General features: G+C 55.0%; 8 protein-coding genes across 8 annotated transcripts; 2 read left to right on the plus strand and 6 right to left on the minus strand.

Annotated features, from left to right (window-relative positions):
• Nucleotides 1–107: 107 nt before the first annotated feature.
• On the minus strand, nucleotides 108–2213 carry BDP55DRAFT_268032 (major facilitator superfamily transporter). The gene is made up of 2 exons (XM_060566394.1): nucleotides 1358–2213; nucleotides 108–1311 (listed from the first exon to the last, which is right to left on the minus strand). The coding sequence occupies exons 1-2, from the start codon at nucleotides 2016–2018 to the stop codon at nucleotides 236–238; spliced, it is 1737 nt and encodes a 578-aa protein (XP_060435253.1). The 5' UTR covers nucleotides 2019–2213; the 3' UTR covers nucleotides 108–235.
• Nucleotides 2214–3818: 1605 nt separating this feature from the next.
• BDP55DRAFT_690416 (BTB/POZ domain-containing protein) lies at nucleotides 3819–4809 on the minus strand (the record flags this gene model as incomplete). The annotated part of the gene is made up of 2 exons (XM_060576856.1): nucleotides 3819–4123; nucleotides 4170–4809. The coding sequence occupies 2 exons, from the start codon at nucleotides 4807–4809 to the stop codon at nucleotides 3819–3821; spliced, it is 945 nt and encodes a 314-aa protein (XP_060435254.1).
• Nucleotides 4810–6258: 1449 nt separating this feature from the next.
• BDP55DRAFT_627205 (uncharacterized protein) lies at nucleotides 6259–6854 on the plus strand (the record flags this gene model as incomplete). The annotated part of the gene is made up of 2 exons (XM_060571720.1): nucleotides 6259–6265; nucleotides 6331–6854. The coding sequence occupies 2 exons, from the start codon at nucleotides 6259–6261 to the stop codon at nucleotides 6852–6854; spliced, it is 531 nt and encodes a 176-aa protein (XP_060435255.1).
• A 481-nt stretch (nucleotides 6855–7335) lies between these two features.
• BDP55DRAFT_751340 (uncharacterized protein) lies at nucleotides 7336–8283 on the minus strand (the record flags this gene model as incomplete). Its single annotated transcript, XM_060580637.1, has 4 exons — nucleotides 7336–7644; nucleotides 7694–7924; nucleotides 7947–8052; nucleotides 8102–8283. 4 exons carry the CDS (start codon nucleotides 8281–8283, stop codon nucleotides 7336–7338), a joined length of 828 nt encoding a protein of 275 aa, XP_060435256.1.
• Nucleotides 8063–10206, minus strand: BDP55DRAFT_647411 (caffeine resistance protein). The gene is made up of 3 exons (XM_060573774.1): nucleotides 9430–10206; nucleotides 8737–9384; nucleotides 8063–8690 (listed from the first exon to the last, which is right to left on the minus strand). Exons 1-3 carry the CDS (start codon nucleotides 10064–10066, stop codon nucleotides 8446–8448), a joined length of 1530 nt encoding a protein of 509 aa, XP_060435257.1. The 5' UTR covers nucleotides 10067–10206; the 3' UTR covers nucleotides 8063–8445.
• Nucleotides 10207–11830: 1624 nt separating this feature from the next.
• On the minus strand, nucleotides 11831–12739 carry BDP55DRAFT_711156 (uncharacterized protein; the record flags this gene model as incomplete). The annotated part of the gene is made up of 1 exon (XM_060578176.1): nucleotides 11831–12739. The coding sequence occupies one exon, from the start codon at nucleotides 12737–12739 to the stop codon at nucleotides 12116–12118; it is 624 nt and encodes a 207-aa protein (XP_060435258.1). The 3' UTR covers nucleotides 11831–12115.
• Nucleotides 12740–13376: 637 nt separating this feature from the next.
• On the plus strand, nucleotides 13377–13679 carry BDP55DRAFT_724129 (uncharacterized protein; the record flags this gene model as incomplete). The annotated part of the gene is made up of 2 exons (XM_060578851.1): nucleotides 13377–13550; nucleotides 13623–13679. The coding sequence occupies 2 exons, from the start codon at nucleotides 13377–13379 to the stop codon at nucleotides 13677–13679; spliced, it is 231 nt and encodes a 76-aa protein (XP_060435259.1).
• Nucleotides 13680–14948: 1269 nt separating this feature from the next.
• On the minus strand, nucleotides 14949–15578 carry BDP55DRAFT_627209 (uncharacterized protein; the record flags this gene model as incomplete). The annotated part of the gene is made up of 1 exon (XM_060571721.1): nucleotides 14949–15578. The coding sequence occupies one exon, from the start codon at nucleotides 15576–15578 to the stop codon at nucleotides 14949–14951; it is 630 nt and encodes a 209-aa protein (XP_060435260.1).
• Nucleotides 15579–21220: the final 5642 nt, after the last annotated feature.

The raw sequence follows: 21220 nt of genomic DNA on the forward strand, positions 1-21220 counted from the left end.
CGATCTATTACTCTATGATTATACAGATGAGGGGGGTCTATCTGGTATCTAATGTAGGCTTCTGTGGCCTGTCTAGTATGCTCTAAAATGCCAAAAAAAAAACTCCTTGTAAATGCTAACATCATGCCGTGACACGTGCCGCTCCGGGTATCATCGTCTATCCATGCTTCCATCTATTCTAATACGTAGTGAAGAAATGTCGTCTAGTGCGTCGTGCAGATACGTCGCATAGATTTTAGGCTTTGGGAGTCTCGGGCTCGCCCTGGACGGTCTGCTCGTCATCGGACAAGACGCCGCCATCGACGGACTTGTTGCGCTTGTGCTCCTTCTCGTGCTCTTGCTCCTCCGCCATGGCCTCGTCCTCGTTAACCTCCTCGTGCGTCTTGCGCATGCGCTCCAGCACGGCGGCGGCCTCGGCGGCGAAGGCGCACTTTGCGCGGATAACGGGGCCGTACTTGTAAAAGAGGAAGGGGAAGGGCAGGCAGGCGAGGGCGAGGAAGGCCGGGATGGACGAAGCCCAGTGGATGCCGAGATTCTCGTACATTTGTGTAGTGAAGAGGGGGAAGGCGGCGCCAAAGAGGGACCGCATGACCGAGTTGGCGGCCAGGACGGAGGCGGCGAAGATGACGTACGAGTCGATGAGGTAGTTGAGCAGACTCAGAAAGACGAGGACGAGACCCGCGGCGAAGAAGCCTGAGGCGATGATGGAGACGACCCAGTGGATCTCGGGGCCGTTTGTCCAGGCGAACCAGAAGAGGCCGATGGGGAGCAGGCAGGCGCCGACCATGGAGGGCGGGAGACGGGCCTCGGGCGGAGCGAAGCCGCCGTGGGCGGCCGAGACCTTGAGGTAGCGGCGGCTGTCGAAGCCGGTGTAGATGACGGCGAAGATCATGCCGACGGCGACACCGAGGAAGGCCAGACCGCCGACGCCGGGGGACCAGCCACGACCGCGCTGGAAAACGATGGGGAAGGCGGCGAAGAGCATGTAGAGGGTGCCGTAGACGATGGCCATGTAGATGGAGGTCAGGAGGACGATGGGCTCCTTGAAGAGGAGGATCCAGGGGCGGGAGAGGGCGACCTTGAACTGTTGGGCGACGGTCTTGCGGGGCGCGTGGGCCTCGTACTTTGAAATGTAGTTCTTGCCCGTGATCTTGGCGAGCTTCTCGGCGCGGCGGCGGAGGAGGACGGGCGCGTACGTCTCGGGGACGGTCAGGCCGACGACGATGAGGAGGATGCCGGTGAAGATGGCCATGAGACCCTCGATCCAGCGCCAGCCTTCAGCGACGCCGAGGAAACCACCAACAATGGGGCCTACTTTGTTAGCTGGGAACGTATGTACTGGGATAAAGGGACCTACCGATAGACGGCCCAAGGAAGGGGGCGGCAGCAAAGATGGCCGTGGCCAGGCCGCGCTCGTTGGCGTTGAACATGTCGGCAATGACACCGCCGGCGTTGGTCATGGGCGAGGCACCAAACGTGCCGGCGAAGAAGCGTAGAATGATGAGCGTCTCAATGTTTTGGGCACCGGCGGCACCGGCGTTGAAGGCAGTGAGGGCGATGTAGGTGGCGATGAAGAGGTACTGACGTCCGTACAGCTCAGACAGGGGCGCCCACATGAGGGGACCGACGGCGAAGCCAACGACAAAGAGAGAAACACCCAGGATACCAATCTCGGTCGACACCTTGAAGTCGCGAATGACCTCGGCGATACCACCAGAGTAGGCCGTGCTCACAAAGGCGACGGCCAGGGTAGCGAGGGCCTGCTCGATGGTGTACGTCCACTTCTTCCACTTGGGGAAGGTCTGGGGATTGTGGGCATCCTCGGGGAGGAAGTCGACGACGTAGGGGGCCTCGTCGGTGCCCTGTCCGGGGTATTTGCGTTCGAGAACGGCCTCTGTCACGCCAGCCTGGTCGAAGAGGAGGTGGAAGTAGTTGGCCTTGTTGACAGGCTTCTGGGCCTCAACATCGGCCTCGGTCGCCGTGATGGACGATGATGATGAGTGCGGCGCTGACGCCATGTTGTCCTCGTGGGTAATACGCTTATTAGTGCTGGACTGTGCTTGGATGACGATCGTCGGCGTTGAAGTCTAGGTCGGATGAGCGAGAGATCTGATCTGGGACCCGGAGACTTGGGACGGCCCATCGTCTATATACTGCGTAGGCCGGGCGTGGCCTTGGGTGGGGATTTCTAATGTGATTTCCATCCCCTTCGTCGGTGCCCGTCTCAACACACACCCATCTCCATCGACCAGGGGGGTGGTGATGATCCACCGGTGTAAGCCCACCCGGGCGGTTTGTCTTCCGCACGCACATTATCGGTCGTTGGACGGGGACAAACCAGCGGGGGGTCACTTATCTCCGGCTCGGTTTAGCGCCCGATGCTGCGTTGCAGTCAGTAGGTATGATACCTAGCGGGATCTGACAGGAGTCACAAGACGGGATTGGGCCAGGAACTGCACGGTTTTGGCTTTGTCAGATATGCGATGGCACGCAGGGAATGGACGAACGAACGCAGGACGAACGCAGGACGAACGCAAGCTGAGGTGGATCTCTCGACGGAGCAGAGGTTTTCTTCTTTCCTCCGTCCGTTTTTTTCCCAGGTACGTACCCGCTTGCGCCGCATGCACGGCGGAATGACGTGGTTTAGCGAAACCAAGGGACGGCCACACCGGGCCTAGTTCGCCGAGGCAACGTGCCAGAGACGATATTTCATGGGCTGGCGGCTCGCTAACGGGGACCCACCGGCCGGGATGTCGGCGGACCTGGCCACCGTGCCGAGGTGCAACCCCTTCCAACTCCAACGGATTTCGACACCACTGGCTTGAGTCCTTGACTATTCCCCCCCTATTTTCTCATTACAAAGCCGTGAGACAGGACCTTTCGGACTTTGCTCAACTTCGTCTCACCCCCCTTGAACGAACGCGCACGCACTCGCAGTCGGATTACTGCGAGGATGCCGACTCTTTTTAACCTGTTTGACTGAATCATGGCAAGGGGTTCACCATCGTTGGCTACCAACACCGTCCGAACGGCATCCCACCAACATACGATGCAGGTGCAGCTATGCAAGCAAACTACATGACGGATGAACTAGTAACCAGGGGCTTATCGTCTGTTGGCGCTACTCTTTACGGACCTCCCAGATCTGGACATCCGGTGATAAGAGTGCGAGTCGATTCGGGCAGTGTCAGACTCGGTGTATCGGCCGAGCAACGATCGACAATATCAACGTCTCTGACTTGCTGAGTAGGGCTGTTCGAGGCCTCGAGTCTACCTTCTTCATATTATTCGGAGCCGGCCCACTACCCATCGGGACCGAATCTACACGCAGTTGTGGCGTCCGGGAGGGCCCCTGCATGTCTGGCCTGCTTGGCTCCCGAGCCGTCGGCTCTTGCGAAAATCTGTAAAATTGCTTGATTGCCTGGACCGCCGCATCCCTCTTCCGGACTGGTCAGCCCATCAAATCTGGGTCTCGAAAGGCCATGCGAGAGTCCCATTCGATCGTGCCGTCACAGATCCACCTTTGCTTATCAACACAACCTCGGAACTCGAGACTTGGCAGAGGTGCACTTTTTCAGTCTTTGTTTTTACGGCGGATGCAGCCACGGCCTTTGACCGAGCGGCTGGCAAATCACCGAAGGCGAACCTCGGCTGTCAGTCGTGCAAAGACACTATGGCCCGCGGTGTCGAAAAATAAACTCGAATTTGAATGCCACCCTGCATAACCCATGCAATTGGTCCCGCTGAGGCTAAACGACGATCGATGAAAGGAACAATGAAAAGAATCTAGAACGGCGTCCGTGCTGCTAACGTCCACCTCAGTCTCGTCCTCGCCGTGCATCCGCAAGCCGTATGCCCCCGCGCGCCTTGAAGTGCCTCATAAAGTCAGAACTGGGCCCGGCAGCGCGACGGCTCCGGTCCGCCAAGACCAACCCTTCGGCGAATTTTGTCGTCTCCTTGAGACTGGCCCCGAACAACTTCATCAGCTCCGGCCACGCATCAAAGTGCTCAACCGAATCGACCTTGATCTCGACGAGCCGGAGTTGGTTACCCGTCGAAATGATGGGCAAGAGGTGCATCAGCAACGAAGTCTTCAAATCCTGTCTCTCCTTTTCGAGGAGATCTGTCATTCGTCAGTCAGAACACCCCCAGTGAAGCACTCGACTTACAGCACATCCGCAGCGCAAACTCGATATCGACCACGTCCTCCGCGTCCACCAGTTGTATGTACGGCACCGTGTGGTTCCAGACCAGCATGCGGGTAATCTTCTCAAACGATTTGGCCTCGTTGAGCAGACCCGCCGCCAGACCTAGCCTCCACAAGTCGCCGACGGTCAAGTGGTCAATCGACGGCTCGTGGTAGTGCAGCATAGTCTGCGACGCATACTTAAGCGCGTCAATCAGGTCGTACTTGTCGGCGACGACCGCCACCTCGAGGATCGAGTCCGCTGCCGCGATCTGGCACACGCGCGAGTTCTGGTGGTGCAGAATGTTGAGGATCAGCTCCATGATCTCCGGGTCCTCGTCCGGGAGGCTGATCTTGACGGGCTCCGATCCCCGGTCCAGCAGCTTCTGTCCTTCGGAGAAGCGCGGCCCCAGCATCGCGCCAAACACCCTCGACGCCCGCTTCAGTATCAGTGAGTCTACGCGCAGCTCTGTCGTCTCCTCGCCGAGCCCCACGACAAGGATCACATCGCCATCCGGCACGACGGGCACGCCGCTGTAGTTGCGCGACCACATCCGCGCCGCGAAGCTCGCGGGCGAGCGCACCTCGAAGAACTTTTCCTGTGTCGGCTTGTCGATCGCCATGTGCTTGCTGAGTGGTTGGTCCATTGTCGGTGGTCAAGTGTGAAGAGAATCATTTTTTTTTCGTCCCCGACTTTGATAGATATTTTCCCCCATCGCCACCGTTTAGCCTTTCCCCTCAAACGTAGCTCCTTGTGGAGAGTCAGTTTGGTGGTGTCGTGCCGGGAACATCCAGGCCCCTCAGGCTCGGATGAGACGCCCGGCGCAAACGAGATGCCCTTGGTGGTGTTTCCCCCGACTCAGCTCGCGGACAGTGAGGTGAATGGCGTCAGAGCCGAGGCTGCTTTTGGGCGATTGAGTCTCGAGCTTGGCCGGGTTTCCCCAGCGGGACGGCGCGTGGCCTATGCGGGATGAGGCTGCCCCCTCACGTCTGCGCCTTTCCATGGGGCCTAGGAGTCCTGACTGCCGACGCGAGCCTTATTGGGCTTGTTGAAACTTTGAATGTGCATTCAGCTCGTGGGCCCAATCTTCTGTTTCGGGGGTTATCTGGCTGTCGAGCCTCGTGAGAGTCGTTTGATAGGAACGTCTTCGGCGAGAGCGAGGAGGTGGTGGCTCGAGCTCATGGGAAGGGGCAATGATGTCGGCCTTGGTCAGCAAACAAGATCAACACAAAGGACTGATTCGAGTGGCTCAGCTGAGCTGCTACGGTGAGTAAGTGGTCATACCCAGTCGGATCTGTTGGGTGTGGCTGAGAAGAGCAACTGTGATCCTGATCAAAGTCAATTCAACTGCGGCTGATCATGCGTCGGCGGACGGCAGTGCTGTTGTGGGAGCACGTGTTGGCCGTGGCGGCGGACATCGTCCCATCTCTAGGTGGTCGGATGGCTGCCATTGGTGGTCATGGCCTGTTTGGGGGACGACACCGGAACATGCCGCAACAAAGTCTTGGATCTGAAGAAGCATCAAATCTTGAATCACGACTGTGAGGGACCTACATGTCGTATTCTTGCGCCGTTCAGACTGTCTCCTCTGTCCTTCCATCAGCATTAGTCAGAAGAAAGATAACCGAAGATACGAAAGGATGAACAACAGACGAGATGGCAGGCAGAGAGAAGGGGCAACAAGATTGGGCCGGCTAATCTCTGGCAGACTAGCTCCATGAAATAGACGAGACCTCAGCGGAAGGGAGGTAACGGAAGACGGCATAGATGTACAAACGTTGACAGTAAAGTAGAATGACGACATTCAATGCGGAAAAAGTAGAATGTTCTCAAGGAGCGAAAGCTTCAAGCTATAGACAATGCCGCCATGAATACTTACAAGGAAAACGATGCGGGGAATATTAGCTGGTGGACCTGATAGTCGTCGCCGCCGCTTGTTTCCATGTTAATCTCGCTGGGCCTCCGGTGGCCTGACAAGCTCTGTCTTGTTTAAGTGTCATGAGTACATAGAAGAATGGATACTGTTTTCTTCTCACATTTGTGGTATCCATTAAAGTGATGTGTGTTGAAAATGATGGGTACTGAGAATGATGATGCTCTATTTCCAACCCCTCAAGGGGGGCGTGGCTCTTGCGTGTTGTAGTCGTAGCACTTAGATCGCCCCCAGGCCACGTTCCTTTCCATCCACCACTTCAACGAAACAACAACAACACAACAAGCAATGCCGCGCACCTTCAAAAAAATACCGAGTCGGCGAGTGCGTCTGCGTTTTCAAGTCAAGGCACGGGTGATGAGTTTGTTACTTCGGATGATGAATCCGCTGACGGTGTCACTGGCGTAGAAGAGAATGTCCCCGCCAGACGGAGGCCTAGGCGACCCCGGAAAAACCCCGAAGCCGGATCCCAGAGTGCAAAAAAACGAGGGCCTGAGCGACCTAGAACGCATCTGAAGAATGACCAAAACGGCTCTCCATTGGCCAAGGAAGATGGTCAGAACAATCCTGACGGCCCTGTGAGTTCCAGTGCAATCGTGGAACAGACCCATGCCAGATGGGACAAGGAGGCCAGTGGCGGAATGACGAAGAGAATGCTGGATGAGACGAGACTGCTTAGAAAAGAGGAGAAATTCGACGAACCCGTCAGAGTACCAAGACACGGCTTACCATGAGGACTGGGGTTCGCAAATGCAATGGAAGAGATGGAGCCACCCGAGCTAATGCTCTTCTGGAGCTATCAGATATAAGCGGAAGATGGCGGTGTTTCTATCCTAGGAGAAGCTCGGGGTTAATTAGATGCCCCTCATTGCTTAAATCAGAGAACCATGTGCAGTTTCCGTCCACGAGGGTACAGGAATGAATCGCTAGGGAATCGAACCCTACCCGCAGATTGCTCTCGGGCCGCCAGGATGACTTTAGGACTGCGGTCCAAGGATTTTCAACCCTTAGGCTTCCGCCTAGTAGAACAGAGAAAAAGAGGCTTTCGCCTGGGTATGAATCATGCTGGAGAGAATAGGCTTCGGTCGAGTACTCGACTGGTTGGCAGCAAAATCGGCGCCTCCGGACTGGCGTCGAGGTTGTGAAGGAGCGGCGAGAGTTTCCTCACCAACGTTGTCTAGCAGCAGCATCAGGAGCGATAGCAACGGCGTTTCCCTATCTCTCCCATCTGATGTGGATCTCATTGAGGAAGAAATCTTCCGACATGCGCATGCGATCGCCATCAGTTATAGCCTTCATCTCGTTCTGGAGAAAAGCCAAGAGTCTTTCCATCATGCCGAGGCGGAATTGGTCAGCAGAGGCTGTGGCCGACGCGGGCAGGACGGGAGGCACTGGTGCTACTGTAGCAACGGTTGTGGTGGATGGTGATGGAACAGGAAGCTTGAGTTGTGGTCGGGGTGTTGCCAAGGCGCCGGCGAACGCATGTATATTGGCAGTGCTGTGTCCGACAGCAGCCTGGAAAGCCTGGAATACTATTAGGAAAGCATTTCATATCGAGGGAAATACAACCTACCAGGTACCTGCCTCTTTCTGGCTTGACACTCAGCTCGCGTGGGCCTCCTCGTGCTGGGTAGATGGATCCTTCGAGGTCTTTCACAGCTCCGCGGCAGTCGATCCGCCCCGCGAACGAAAGGAACACTTCTCCATGATGACTCGACGGGAGACTCCGTCGGGGATCCTTCGGGGGCGGCCAGTGGAAGTTGGCAGAGTCAGGCTTGTTGAGCTTCGACTTGGTTCCTGGTCTCTGTAAAAGGGAAGCCCTTGACCATGAGAAGCTTTCTGTTCTTGCGGTGGGGAGGTAGAGTGCCATCGAATCTCTCCTGGTCGTTCTTGGTGTTGGCTTCGATGCTGCTGCGACTGTTGGATGCCACGCTGTGACGCGAGTTAATCATCGAAGGAGTTTGCCATTCGTCGCACTTACTTGGGTAGTTTAGCTGGATGTGCTTTCTCCCCGTTCATTGATTTTGTTGGAATATTCTCATAGAGGTTGAAGAGGACGAAGTCAGATGCGTTTGTGTAAGGTAGGTAGGTGGATAGAAAAAGAAAGGCATGGTTAGGTGAGGCAGGTACGCGAGGCAGGTAATGTTGTGCTTCTTGAGCCATTTCTTTTTACCAAGTACCTTAGATAGCGCAACAATTGACCGCTCAATATCAACCTGGGCTTTCTTTCTCTTGTTCCTATTACTGCTATTACTCCTACAATGACAGCTCCTATTACTAATTGCCCACACAGGTGGCTCGAAGTCTACGGTATAAGGATACTGCTCAGTACGTCGAAATCGCCCTAGCTCTCAGCCGGGCTCCCTTCTTCCAGATAAGAATGGGATGGGGGACAGCAAGCATTGCGCCCACCAGGGCCATCAAAGTATTGGCCCAGCCATATCCGAGTGCGTGATACATGCTCGGGGCGAACAGCGGGAACAAGAAAGCAGTCAAGCTCTTGACAAACTGAATCGCTGCCATAGCACTGCTAGTATGCTCTGCGTATGCGTCGATCACGTAAGCCGTCACTAGCAACTTGTCAGCCATGTCACCAATCGGTCAAACCAAACTCACTAGGCATTCCACTTAGCTGCATGCCAAACATCATGACAACAACTCCGACATCGACGATTAGCCAGTAGAGGCGATACTGTGCTGTCCAACCGTAAAACAGAGTACCCAGCCAGGCCGGAACAATACCAAAGAATGCGAGCATGACTCGAGACTCTGGTGTAGGTTGGTCTCGACGCTTGTACAAGCGGTCCATCATCAGTCCACCCAATTGGGACCCAACGAGCTCGCCGAAAGAGCAGGCGATGTAATGCAGTCCGCTAATCTCCACAGACTGGCCGTACTGCTGTTTCCAGATGTCCGCAAAGGTCGACAGCGTGACATACAAGATACCATAGTTGAATCCTGACAGGACGGCCGACACCTGAATGATTGGATGGAAGAGCAGCAGTCGAAGGGGTCGTGTGAGGGAGTTTCTGATGACCGCCAAAGTGGACTTGCCAGCGTCTATTCTCTCGTTGAACGTGTAATATCTCGTATCGCCGGTTTCCTTGCGGAGACGAGCAGCCCGCCGGCGTAGGATGAGCGGAGCGTAGCACTCTGGGAAGCTGAAGAAGGAGACGACTATCATGGCGGCTTGGAATATGGAAGTAGACCAGAACATCCATCGCCATGTCGTACGCGCCGCGATGAAGCCGCCGATGATTGGGCCTAGAAGGGGTTAGCATGGTTTGGTGCAAAGCTCGGCCAACTCACCAACGGCTGCGCCCAGGAGAGGTATGAGAAGATAGAACCCAAGAGACTGGCCTCTCTGTTCAGGACGCCAGATGTCGCCGAGAACTCCTCCTCCGAGGGCATAGATAGAACTAGCGCCGAAGCCAGCCAGAAAGCGAGCCGCAATGAGCGTTCCCTTGGTGTTTGCGAACCCACAGAGCACGTTCCAGATGAGAAACCACACGCTTGAGGTATGGAGGACGATCTGCCGACCGTAGATCTCGGACAATGGTCCCATTACGAGGGGGCCAAAGGCGGTGGCGAGGAGGTAGATGGACAAAGCCATGGCGGACTCAGTGGAGGTCATGTCGAGCTCCGCCGCAATGTTTGTCAAGGCGGGTGCCATGATTGTTGACACCATGATGCGATTGAAACCCGTAGCCGATAGCACGTCGGTAACCATCCACTTTCGACCCGCGGGCCAGTCGAGAGGATTCTCGGCGTCATGCGGCTGTGCAAAGGTAACCAGGAAAGGGTCCGCGTCTTTTGACGGGGTGGGGCCGGTCGGAGCGGGGGCAGTCGTGACCGGTGCGGGGTCCGGAATGGGAGCCAACTCCAAGTCGGCTGACGTCGGTGCTACCGAGACTACACCACAGCCGTGCTGAGATGGGTTCGCCATGGTAGGTAATGTGTGGCTTGGGAAAGTGTTGAGTGAGTTCTGGTTCAATGGTAATGACACACTGGAAATCAAGCGACAGTGGTCTGACGGCCTGTTTCTGCAGCCTGAGGGGATACGATCAAGCAATGCGCAAACGAGGCTATTCGAAGCAGGAGAAGCGAACAACCAGAAGAACTCATCCGTCTTTTATACATGACAGTGTTGCTCGGTTTCTGGCTGACATACCTCGGAAATAAGAGGTGAGGTCGGATGTGCGATCCGCCGACCTACTCAAACAAGATGCGCTAAAGCAGGCAGCAGCAAGTACTACTTCAAGCCAGAAACAAGCCATCACTCTTGCAATGCACCATTCTTGGGTTCCAGCCGACGCAACAACATTACCTTACTCTGCAGGCTGCCCAAAACTGTTGCGCCCAGAGAATGAGGTCCCAATGCTGAGACCACCGCGTGTCGATGCTGTGGACTTGGAGTCCCACCGCCATTATCGGCCCCACTTTCCCGTGCCAAGCCGGCCCCAAGCCTGCCTTCTTGACTATATGCTTCCCCGGATGATGGCTGTGACGAACAAATAAGTTGCGCAAATAAGGCAACTTGCATTGGCGCGAAGGCCTACTTATGAAAGTGATGTATTCGTAACTCGCTCATATGTAGGTTGGACGCAAGCATTAAATGATCAGTGTGTAGGAGTTCACATTGCGTCAATCGTGCCATCATATCCGGCATTGAATTCAAGTCAAGCGTTCCTCATGAGAATTCTCTAGGCTTTCTCGTTTCTGTAATACATGCCTCCATCTCACGCCCTCCTCGTAGTTCAGGCCATGACCGTTAACGCCGGCAGGAACCAGCCTTCAATTCACTCAGGTGTTTCGCGAGACAGTTACACCTACCTCTGTGATAAGCCAATCTATCACCTGGAACCTGGTGTGTTATACGTCATTATCTAAGGTATTAGATTTCAGTTTATCACAATATTCTCGCTTCCACCTTCGAAATTCCTGTCCTTCACCTCCCTCCCTCCCATCCGCTTGACTAGCGCCTATTCACTTCCCAACTCTTTTTATCCTTAGTGGCCCATTTTCGCCGACCGTACTCATATTTCTTTACTCTACAGATATCTGACCAAAAAGAGACAACTTCTTCATTTTAACGCAAAGAAAAAGTCAATTTCATCAGTACAACGGCACAGCAAAAGAGTTTACCCCGCCGGTGCTGAACTGGGGGCTACATCTCTGGTGCACTTGCTGGGACTCGAACTCGGGTACTCTCGCTTAGCCTGTCGTCGATTAGGCTGGTTGGCGTAAATCGATTGTTGACCATTAACCATTCCACCACTACGCCACAGTTTGACCTGATCCCAGCCTAGGGGGCGCCTGCTGTGCTGGTGACAGCAATGGTATTGACCTAGCCTATAGAGGCCTCACCTGTGGCGTCTATGACCCTTGAGGCATTAGATGAGGCTACGTGAACCAGGGAACCAAGGTGAAAGGTGCGTGATGCATTCTTCCTGCCTCACCTCCATCACGTGCCCAGGAGGTGACCCGGCTACTAGTAGAACTCTCAGTCGCCTGCCGTTCATCCAGCTCACAGGTGAACCTAGGGTACTGAAATTGAATATCTGACTGAATAACATCCAATGGTTCCCACGGCGACGAAAAACAAAGTAATGTTATGAAAGAAGTCTTGGCCAAAGTGCCTGGTCCATGGAAATCCCTTAGAAAACAGTTGCCCCAATGTCGCTGCGGTATTCGCATCAAGTGTAGTATTACGGGCTTGACGATCGGCAATCTGGGCATAGTGGAGCCAGTTGCGCGTGGTTGTAAGCAACGGCTTGTTGACTCGACGGAAGACGAGGAGGTACGTTCAACGACAGTTACCAAAATCGGGCTGCTGTGGACAGTTGTCCATGAGGTGCTCTCTGGTGTTGCAGAATGGGCAGCCCACCAAGTCGCCTCGAGCGTCGGGCCAAACACAATCCAGGAGATGATGCCCCCTGGCCGAGCAACTGCCACAGATCAGGTCAAGGCATGGTCCATCCCTCATTTCGAAACCTCATGGCGGCGAAGGTCCCATCCTGCGAAACCAGACGTGGGTATTGGTTTCTGGCCTGTGCTTGTAGATTTGCCGAGTGTCATTGGTGTTGTGATCACGATTGTTGTTTTGCGATCGGTCGTTGTTTCGCTTGTCGAAACGTAGGCGATGGCATTTCTTTGCAGGAACAATGGGCATGTTTCCGGGCGACCCTCGGGACTGTATGGCATCATTCATTCCAAAACTTTGCACCGCTTGGCCATCACTGCCTCCGACCACTTGGCGACCAATGCCTTCGGTCATATCGGTGCCCTGTCGACGAGCCTGTCGCGCCACTTGGCGATCACGGCCGTCGACCACTTGGCGATCGCTGTCTTTGACCCTACCAGATACGGTCTGTTGATCCACTTCAGGGCTCGTTTCGCTTTTTATTTGTATCGACGAAGCGCGACTATAATTCCGTTGTAGCTTCATTGAGAGAATGCGGGAGTGGAGGAAGTGATTCAGTGGACGTTGGATGGGGGCGTTCCAGACTTGGTTAAGCCCAGCAACTTGTCGCGCGGTCCATGGGTTCGTTATGACTACAGACACGACGCCACCGCTTAGGAGCGGTTGTTGCGGGACCCGGAAACGAAGGACGCGCATGTCGTGTTAACAAACAATTGTCTGGTAGACGAGCGGTTCAACCCCAATCAATGTCTATCAGGACGGTGTCTTGAGACCGGGGCCCCGTGGTCTGTGCGATCGTCCGATGGGCGAGTAGTTGAATTCCTGTCGAGGTCGGCCAAGACAGAATTTTAAGGCCAGGACCCAGTGATCCACACGACCTCACTCGACGGAATGGTTTGAGGTATACGTCGATAGGATAGGAACGGTGGAATAATACCAATGAATTTGTGTCCATTATCATTTGAATGTCTACTTCATGCTGTGACCTGCTCCTGATGCTGTCTCGTCGTACTCAGATAGGTATTGTTATTGTAGCTTAAAGGTGGCCACATAGGTATCTGGTACCGTCCTGTCTCTAATTCCGTCATCCAACGTGTTCAAGTGGTCAAACACTGAAAGCCAGCTGGTATATAGCCTCTAAGCCTCCAAGCCTCCAAGCCATGATATTGGCTTCTTCCTTTTTCTTTTTCTTCGTGTTCTTTTCCCCTCTCCTCTCGTGATATTAACACGCCTATATTTTATACGACCAGTTGTATGAAGGCCGAATCCCTGGTCACGTATTCGTTGGGGTTGGGATCCCTTCCAAGTGTTGTCACTGTTCTGGGATGACCCCATGGCGGCCTACTTGAGGGTTGTTGTGATGGCATCAACCATCCAATGGCTCACCGCTCTTCACGCGACCTCGGCAAATGCAACCGAGGCCAACAAACGGAAGGGTGGCGATCTCGCGATTATCATACCAGGGCATATTCCCTCCTTTTCCAGTGGGGTGAACGATGCCTACATTGTGACCATGCACCGAATTGGGCTTCCGGTCGACGGCACTTCATAGGTACGTAGATGCTAACGTAGATGTTAGACTGTTGCTGCCCCTCAAAATAATGACCTCAAACCAAGAGCCCATCTCCACCTGTGAGACAGCCAGACTGTTGGGTTGCCGGTTGCGGTGATGTACCTCGAAACCGTATGCCGTGGTGTCTTGGGTTATCCAAAGGCATCAATCCATAGACAACGTGCATCTCCCTAGGATATGTAGGTATCGTTTTCCTTTGTAGTTTCCATCAACGAGCGCGGCCAAGTGCTTAAACACCTGCGTACTGGTCTAGATATAGGCTATTTGGCTATCTGCGTTGGAGCCCTCATGGTGGCTTCCTCTGTTTGTTTTTCTCGTTCCATTCTTTTTGATCACTAGTATAATCTGAATATGACGACTTTGAGCAAGAACCGAAGGCCTCGGTGTGGATACAGCCGGTCCCAGTCGTCGCTTTATATGACCCATAGATGCCCGTTTCGTTCATCATCGATTGCTTTACTTGAAGACTCGTGCTTTCCCACGCGCCTTCATAGTGAATAGTGGGTTGATGTGACAGCGGTGCTGGCTGTCTCTCAGTAATATAAGTCTCATGAGGAAGAAAGACGATCATGCGGTACCTTGTCGACGCAGGGGATCAAACAATGATTACGGTATGAAATAACTAGGTCAGACCCAAACAGCCATGTCTATGGATACCTCGTCTGACTTTAACGGGTAAAGTAGCAAGTTTCATTCTGTTCCTACGACGACGATGATTATCAGCTCTCTCTTCCGCTTCTTGAAGATACTCCTCAAGAAAACACACATAGCAGAAAGGTTAGCAAAGAAGAGCAACAGTTGAGATAAAGGTAGGTCCGTAAGGTCGGTGTTGAGCGCCAAATCATTGCGCCACCCAATTGGGGGCATTGGAGACAACACAAATCATCCCAATGCCATCTACTGACCTCGGGGAACCGAGTTTGAAAGCCTCATCTCACTGAAGCGACGGTCATCATCGTGGACGATCGGGAGATGGCAAGTCTGCGCCTAGGCACTGCCAGGCAACGACGGTATGAGACCAAGCAAAGATGACCACTCGCTCGTCAAAAAACACGGCCATATCATCCCGACTTCCTCACCCAGAGGCCATCGACCAGCTTGACGTGACACCGCACAGATGAATGCAATGTCTCGGGAAACGTTCCAGAACATTTCTGCACCTCCTTGCATGTGTCCGCAATCAAAGACTGCCACGCGACAGTGCCCTACCATGATTCGTCTCAAATATCAGGAGCTCGCAAGGGTGTAATGCGGGGGACAACCGCCCGTCAAACTGCAATGGATTCGGTCATGTCGAGCCTGCTCATTGGACGGCGACGGTCCATTGATAACCTAGTTCTTCAGGTATCCGCCGTGACAGAAAGCGGCATCACAGCCCGTCACCTTGGGCGCTAGGAGAAATGGCTGCAGGTCGAGGCTTCCGCGGCCACACACTGCTTTCGAGGACGCCGGCCGGAATCCGTGATCTCGTGGTTCACGCCGTTCCGTGCGACGGCGACTGATGGCGGTAGTTGGAGATTGCGGTGCAGCATCCCGGCCTCGCCTGTGGCACCCACCACCGGCATTGACGAATTCCATGATGCGTAGATGGCGATGTAAGGCACGCAGATAGCCAGCGGCGCCTCGCTGACCTGTTGTGGTCCTCTTTGCGGTGGAGCGTAGGATGCAGAGTCGGTGATTGGTGGCGGCTGCGTTGTTGGAAGAGGGCATTTTGCCGTTGTAAGGAAATGCGTGCGTTGGCAGGGCCCTGGTCAGGACCCGAGCGACTGTCACCAGACAGTGCAAAGATGAGATGCGGAAATGAGCCACGACAGGACCGAGGTACGAGAGGTCGGAGCCTTTCCGCTCGTCTTGGTGTGAGCGGGCTATTGTTTGCTGCAGCCTAGGCAGATGTGACTGGCGGTTCATATCAGGCACCCAAGGTACCGCCAGGCTGGTACGTTCGTTGCCGTGTTTTCTCATCGTCGTCAACGACGACGGCCGACTTCAAAGGAAAGAGGGGTTTCGAGACACTGCTCCATTGCAACGGCCGTAGCTTTACTGTGTTGATTCCTCGAGGCATAGTTGACTGAATCGACGCCGTCGTTGGAAGTAAGTACTGGCCCGAAACGGCAAGGCTTACACTGTAGTGTCTTGCGAGTGAGAAAAACACACCAGCGTATGGACCGAGCGTCACTGTCAGAGCTAGATTGGCGGGATGACGGACCCGTCGTTTAACTCGTTCTTAGCGGAGGAAAGCCCTGTGGCGTGGCTGCTGGACTCCGTACACTACTTCGTACCCCTGCGAGAAGTTGAACACAATCACCAACAGCTGAGAACCAACAAGAGTGGGGTTTGACGGTTAGTGAGAAAGCGTGTGTGTGTGGGGACGACGACATCGAGTGCGAACAGCGGCAGGGGGCGTGGATATATCGGGAAATGACCCCACAATGGAACGAGTCTGAGTCCGGGAGTTCCATCATTCTCGACTCCGTCTGCCAAGAGGAATGGCAAGATACGCGAGCAGCCAACAGCTGGCGTAGACTGTCGCGCTGTGTCCGTACGGGGTACTTTTTTTTACGAATATGAATAAATCGGCTCGCTTGTCTTGGATGAGTGTGGTCGTCCCATGCCTATTGTTGGCCGCCACACGAGTCCGTCTGAGATCATCCAAATCGTACACCCGGGGGACAGCTCTGCATTCGATAGAGGTTGATTTGACGGCAGCTGTACTTGAACGGCCAGCACAGAGGCATCTCGGTGCAATCGCCCGCCATTGGTGATGGGAACCGTCGACTCGGTAGGCGGACGCGGGTGAGAGGTGACCGGCAGGTAGTGGAATGCAGCAGCGCCACTAGAGAAACGTCAGAGAACGGAAAACGAATTGCAAAGGACTGGTCTTGTCTCACCGGCCGGCCGTGTCGACGCCGATTGGCGATACTCACTGACAACCGAGACCACCGTCTAAAAGACATGCATCCGAACATGTGGCCCGAGATCCAGGTACTCCGTACCGGGCTCGACCCTTCTGGAGATGTGCACGATATGCTGAGCTTTATCCAACTCGATTTGCTGCTACCCACCCCGGTCGCACCCCGGGCGTGCGGCCCTTGCCTTGACAAGCAAACACGAACCCGGATTCAGCGTCACATATCTGCTGGGCGGCGCCCAAAGCTGTAGAGCTGCAAATAACGGTCCCGTCGATTGGTTCGTTCTTTGGGTCAGTTGATTGGTCTGTAGCATCATGTGTCCCCAGCCACACGTGGAGGTGCACCAAAGTCACAGAGACGTGACAGACTCGTTGCCCAGAGGCCTACACAATCAAGTCAATCACAATGCAAGAGAGGGAGATTCTCCCAGCAGCCGCAATGTCGGTTCCGGGTGGCTGCCGGTGCCCGCCACGGCGCGTCGGTTTGACGACGGAATGCTTTGTTGCATGCGGCGGCTGCATGCTGGACAATGATTGACCCGAGAACAATCCAAAGGAGCCTCTGTCGGTAGTCTCGAAAGAAATGCACAAAAGGCGGCGCACGCTGACATCAGCCCATGGACTGGTTCCTGATGGCTAGTTGATTGCGACTTGATTGCCTCGTGGTAGTAATGAACGCTGGTGTCGGCACGGGGCAAGACGCAAGAGTGAGCCATCAAAGAGCCGGCAAGGCATGAAGATCATTACCAGTGGATGATGAACGAGGTCGAGCACCATCAACATGCCGACGGAAGGAATTGAGGAATACAGGGGAATGTGGGCTATTCGCCGATCGGGTGAGCAAGCGGCGCGGGTGAATGCCTCGATTGAGACGCGTGTTTGCTGGATGGTCGGAGGACGTTGAGAACTGGGGGCGACAGAGTGACGGACGGAGGGCGAGCATGATGAGTGGGATCTCCGAGACGATGCACACCAGGAGGGCAGAAGGAGCGGGCCGGGCTGGGACGAAAGCCCCCGTCCTCCGGTGCAAAGGTGGTCCCCAGAAGATGTCTGGTTCAAACTGCCTCGGTGGGCATCTCGAATAGTATTTGGTATGTATGGGCCGGAGGTAGTCTCAGGCCGGGGTGGTTTGCGATCGTGGACGAGACTCGCTCGCGTGGCACAGCACAGGTAGCGAGGCAGCGAGCGGGCTGCGGCGGATGTAGAGAAAGCGACGAGAAGCTGAGCAGGCAGGATCTCGATCTCCACACAGTCTGGCCGAGGGACATGAGCGAGTGCGAGACCTGAAAGCAAAATGTCAGCAAGCAAACATGGAGTGGCCCGTAGGGTACAGGATACAGAGTAGAGTCTCGCCCGAGGCTCAGTCAGCTGAGGGGCATCAGCGAGCGGCGCAGTGAAGGGCGCAAGCTCAGCGTGCCTGTGAGGGCGGCCGAATTGTATTCCAGAAGCGTACGAGTATGTCGGGGTGATGGAGTTGTGGTCTGTGGAGTTGTGGTGCAGGAACTTGGGAAGAGGGAGGGAGCAAGATTGCGTGGGCTGGCTGGGATGGTGAGGTGAACCGCAAACCCCGGTTCTAATCTCGTTGCAGCAGCAAGGACCCAAGTTCCAACGGAGGCAGGTCCCCCCCCCGCCCCGGCCGTTGCAGATGCTGAGTCTGTCACTTTCCTCCAGGTAGGTACTTGACCTGCATCGTGCCCGCCGTTGGCAGCACCGTCGAAGCCTCGAGAGATTCTGTCATTGTGCGTGCAGCGAGAGAGCTGCCACTAGAGGTTAAGGTACCCGCCACTGCCTCTAAACGACTAAACGTCAGCACTCCATCAACGACCTCACAACTAGAGGCGTCAGTCGGGCGCTCGTAGCTTCAACACTAGGATAGCGCGGAAAGGAAGTGTAGGCATGGCCCCTGGCGCCAATCGTCGGCCGCTAGGTATGGATGCACCCGTCGTTTAGCGGGCCCCAAGGCGCGATTACCTACGTCCCCGCAAACTTCCAGGTTGACAAGATATTGTTGATTTCGCTGTCCATGCTTTTACAAGCACCGTCGGCGAGATATCTTGCAGCCAAACCGTCCTTCAAACCTTTGGTGCTAGTGGAATGCAAGGTAAATATAGACGTGTGGCGATTCCGGAACTCGCTCCTGCCGGTCCTGGTCCAGGGCCAGGGCCAGGGCCAGGTCCAGGTTCCAGGGGCTCCAGGGCGAGGTGGTCCCCTTCCTGGGCCGTTGGACTGACACTCGATACAAATACAGAGGCTGTCGGCAAGATATCGCAGCGTCGGGGGAATGTTCAAAGTCGACGAGTTTACGACTGGCGGTTGGGACCAGGGCTCCCTTTTTTTTTTTTTTTCCTTTCTCTCTCACTCGTCGAGTCTTGTCCCTCGCGGGTTTAAGGCGTGCATAGTCGGGTTGCATTGTCCAAGGCTCCCACACCCAAGTCCCAAGTTGCAGTTCCGACGAGACGTCCAACGTCGTCTGATTCGTTGAGTCTGTCCACTCTGCTCGACTGGGCGCAGGAGCCTCGCATGCGCAGTTCTGCACGCCAATGGAGCCCTTGCTTTTGCACTGTACTGTATCCGTTTAATCGTACGGAGTGCTGCTGCGTGAGCCGGGTATATTGCACAACGCTCGCTGCGATGCCTCCGATGGCTGCAGTGCATTGTTATGAGAAAAGTGCATTGAGGACCGAGCCAGACAGGCACCAATCAGTACATACTACGTACAGTACGGAGTAGTCATCAGCGAGGTACGTACATATACGTACTCTGTGCCTTCCCCACACACCCCATTCCAAAGTTGGATGTTCCTTCCTCAAGTTCCTCCAGCTTTCTCCTCTTCTTTGGTCCAATCAGACCCGTTCATCCAATGACTTGTCCAATGACCTGCCCGTCCAATGCTTCAGGAAAGAGTACGTACCCTTTCCCCTCGACTGTGTCTCTTTAGTGCCAACTCCGTCCTCCGTACTCCGTACCGACTCCTCCTCAACCCAACTTCATCCAAGTTGCATTCCAAGCTCCGTTCCCATGTACCCGTCTCTCTTTTTCCCAACTGGACGGAGGCCGAGTGCGATGCGGCATCCTCTCAAATCCCCACGACCGACCATTCACCGGCCAGAGTCTCGACAGTCGTCCGCCAATGTCGCCTCCTGTCTTGCGGCTATCCCTGGTCGAACCCATGATCCCGGTCCTTGTCCTGGTCGCCGGACTGGAACCGCATCCTCGTCCAACTCTTGGCCCTGGCTCGCCAGAGCTGGGGTCCCCCCCTAAGCCCATCCGTTTCCGCGCCGCCTACGGATACCAGACCACCCCATCGATACCTTTCTGCGCTGCTCGCCCAAATCTTCCAAACGAATGCTCTCCCATCCGTTGGTCTCTCGTCCCTTTTACAGCCAAATTTGCGTACGATATCCATACTTTGTACTCCGTACTCTGCTGGATAGTACTGACCACTGTTGCAAAGTGACCGAGAAAAAACTCTCGAATCCTTTTCGGCCATCATCCACTGATCCAGTCTGGTGTTCGCCTACCATTCTCTCGCCCTTCGCGTCCAACAAGTCGCAAGGCCCCAATTTCTCTCCCCCATCCATCACATTGTCCGACGTGGGGCCTGATCCTGGTCTCTCCTCGACAGGACAAGACAAGCCAACACTACACCTGGAGTTTTGCGGATGCCGCGTGCTGATGCTTGTCGGCCCTGATCCTCGCTCGACTTTTGCTCTTTTCCTCTTCCTCTCCTCCTCTCTCTCTTTCTTCCTTCTTCGCCTTTCCTCCTGAGCCAAAACCATCGTACCTTCGCAGCGGTGCGTTTCGCCAGACGGGTAGAGCGAACAGGGAACCTAGACCCCCATCCCAGCAGTGTGCAGATACTGTACAGCCTCTCGTCCCCGTTATCCACCCCTTCTCTGGCACCGCAAATCGACTCCCGCGACTGCGGATTGGCCCTGTTGAGTTGTCCGCAGCTTCATATACATACCTGCCATCAACCCCCCCACCACCCACCGTCGCCTTGCCCTCTTCTTCCCTCCGCAATACCTGTGCCTCGCTCTGGTCGCACTCCCAACACCGCACACCCTCCCACGCCCACGCCTACGCCTGTCCGACACTGGCCTGATCCGATCGCCAACGTTTACTCACAGATTTCACCATTTCATCCGTCTCGCATGCCAGACGACAACATAGTCGACGCCATTCTGTCTCGAACCTCAATCGTCCCGCTGATCGTTCCTCCCGGTTTCTGGGTGCTCCCATCAGACTAAATTCGCTGGTGCCAACCTCGACAAGGATCTTCCCAGCTCACCTCTACTCACGCCGATACACCTAGCCACTCCGATCCATCAAGCAAAAGCCCGCACTTTGCTTGTCGCCGATAACGATTAGACCGTGTCTCAACCGCGCGCCTTCGACCAGTGGTCTGGACAGCGAAAAAGGAAAGGGAACGAGGTGTCTCTGTTCTGTTACGAGCCTTGTGTAGAGACGTTTGCCCACGTTCGTCCGCCAAGCAGCGAAGCGCATTTGGGCAAGACAGCGGACAAAAGAGCCCCTCTCTGCTACCGCCCGTCTCTCAGTTCATCTTCAGCATCCAGCACCTCTCAACCTTTGTTTCTTCCCGAAAGTTCCCAATGGGCGTGGTCTAACTTGCATCATCCAACGCCGTTTTTTTCCATCTCGGAATCATCAATCAAACCACAACCAGGCCAGCTGA

This window comes from Colletotrichum godetiae (genome assembly GCF_030913485.1).
Source record: "Colletotrichum godetiae strain CBS 193.32 chromosome Unknown BDP55scaffold_4, whole genome shotgun sequence".
Taxonomy (NCBI): Eukaryota; Fungi; Ascomycota; class Sordariomycetes; order Glomerellales; family Glomerellaceae; genus Colletotrichum; species Colletotrichum godetiae.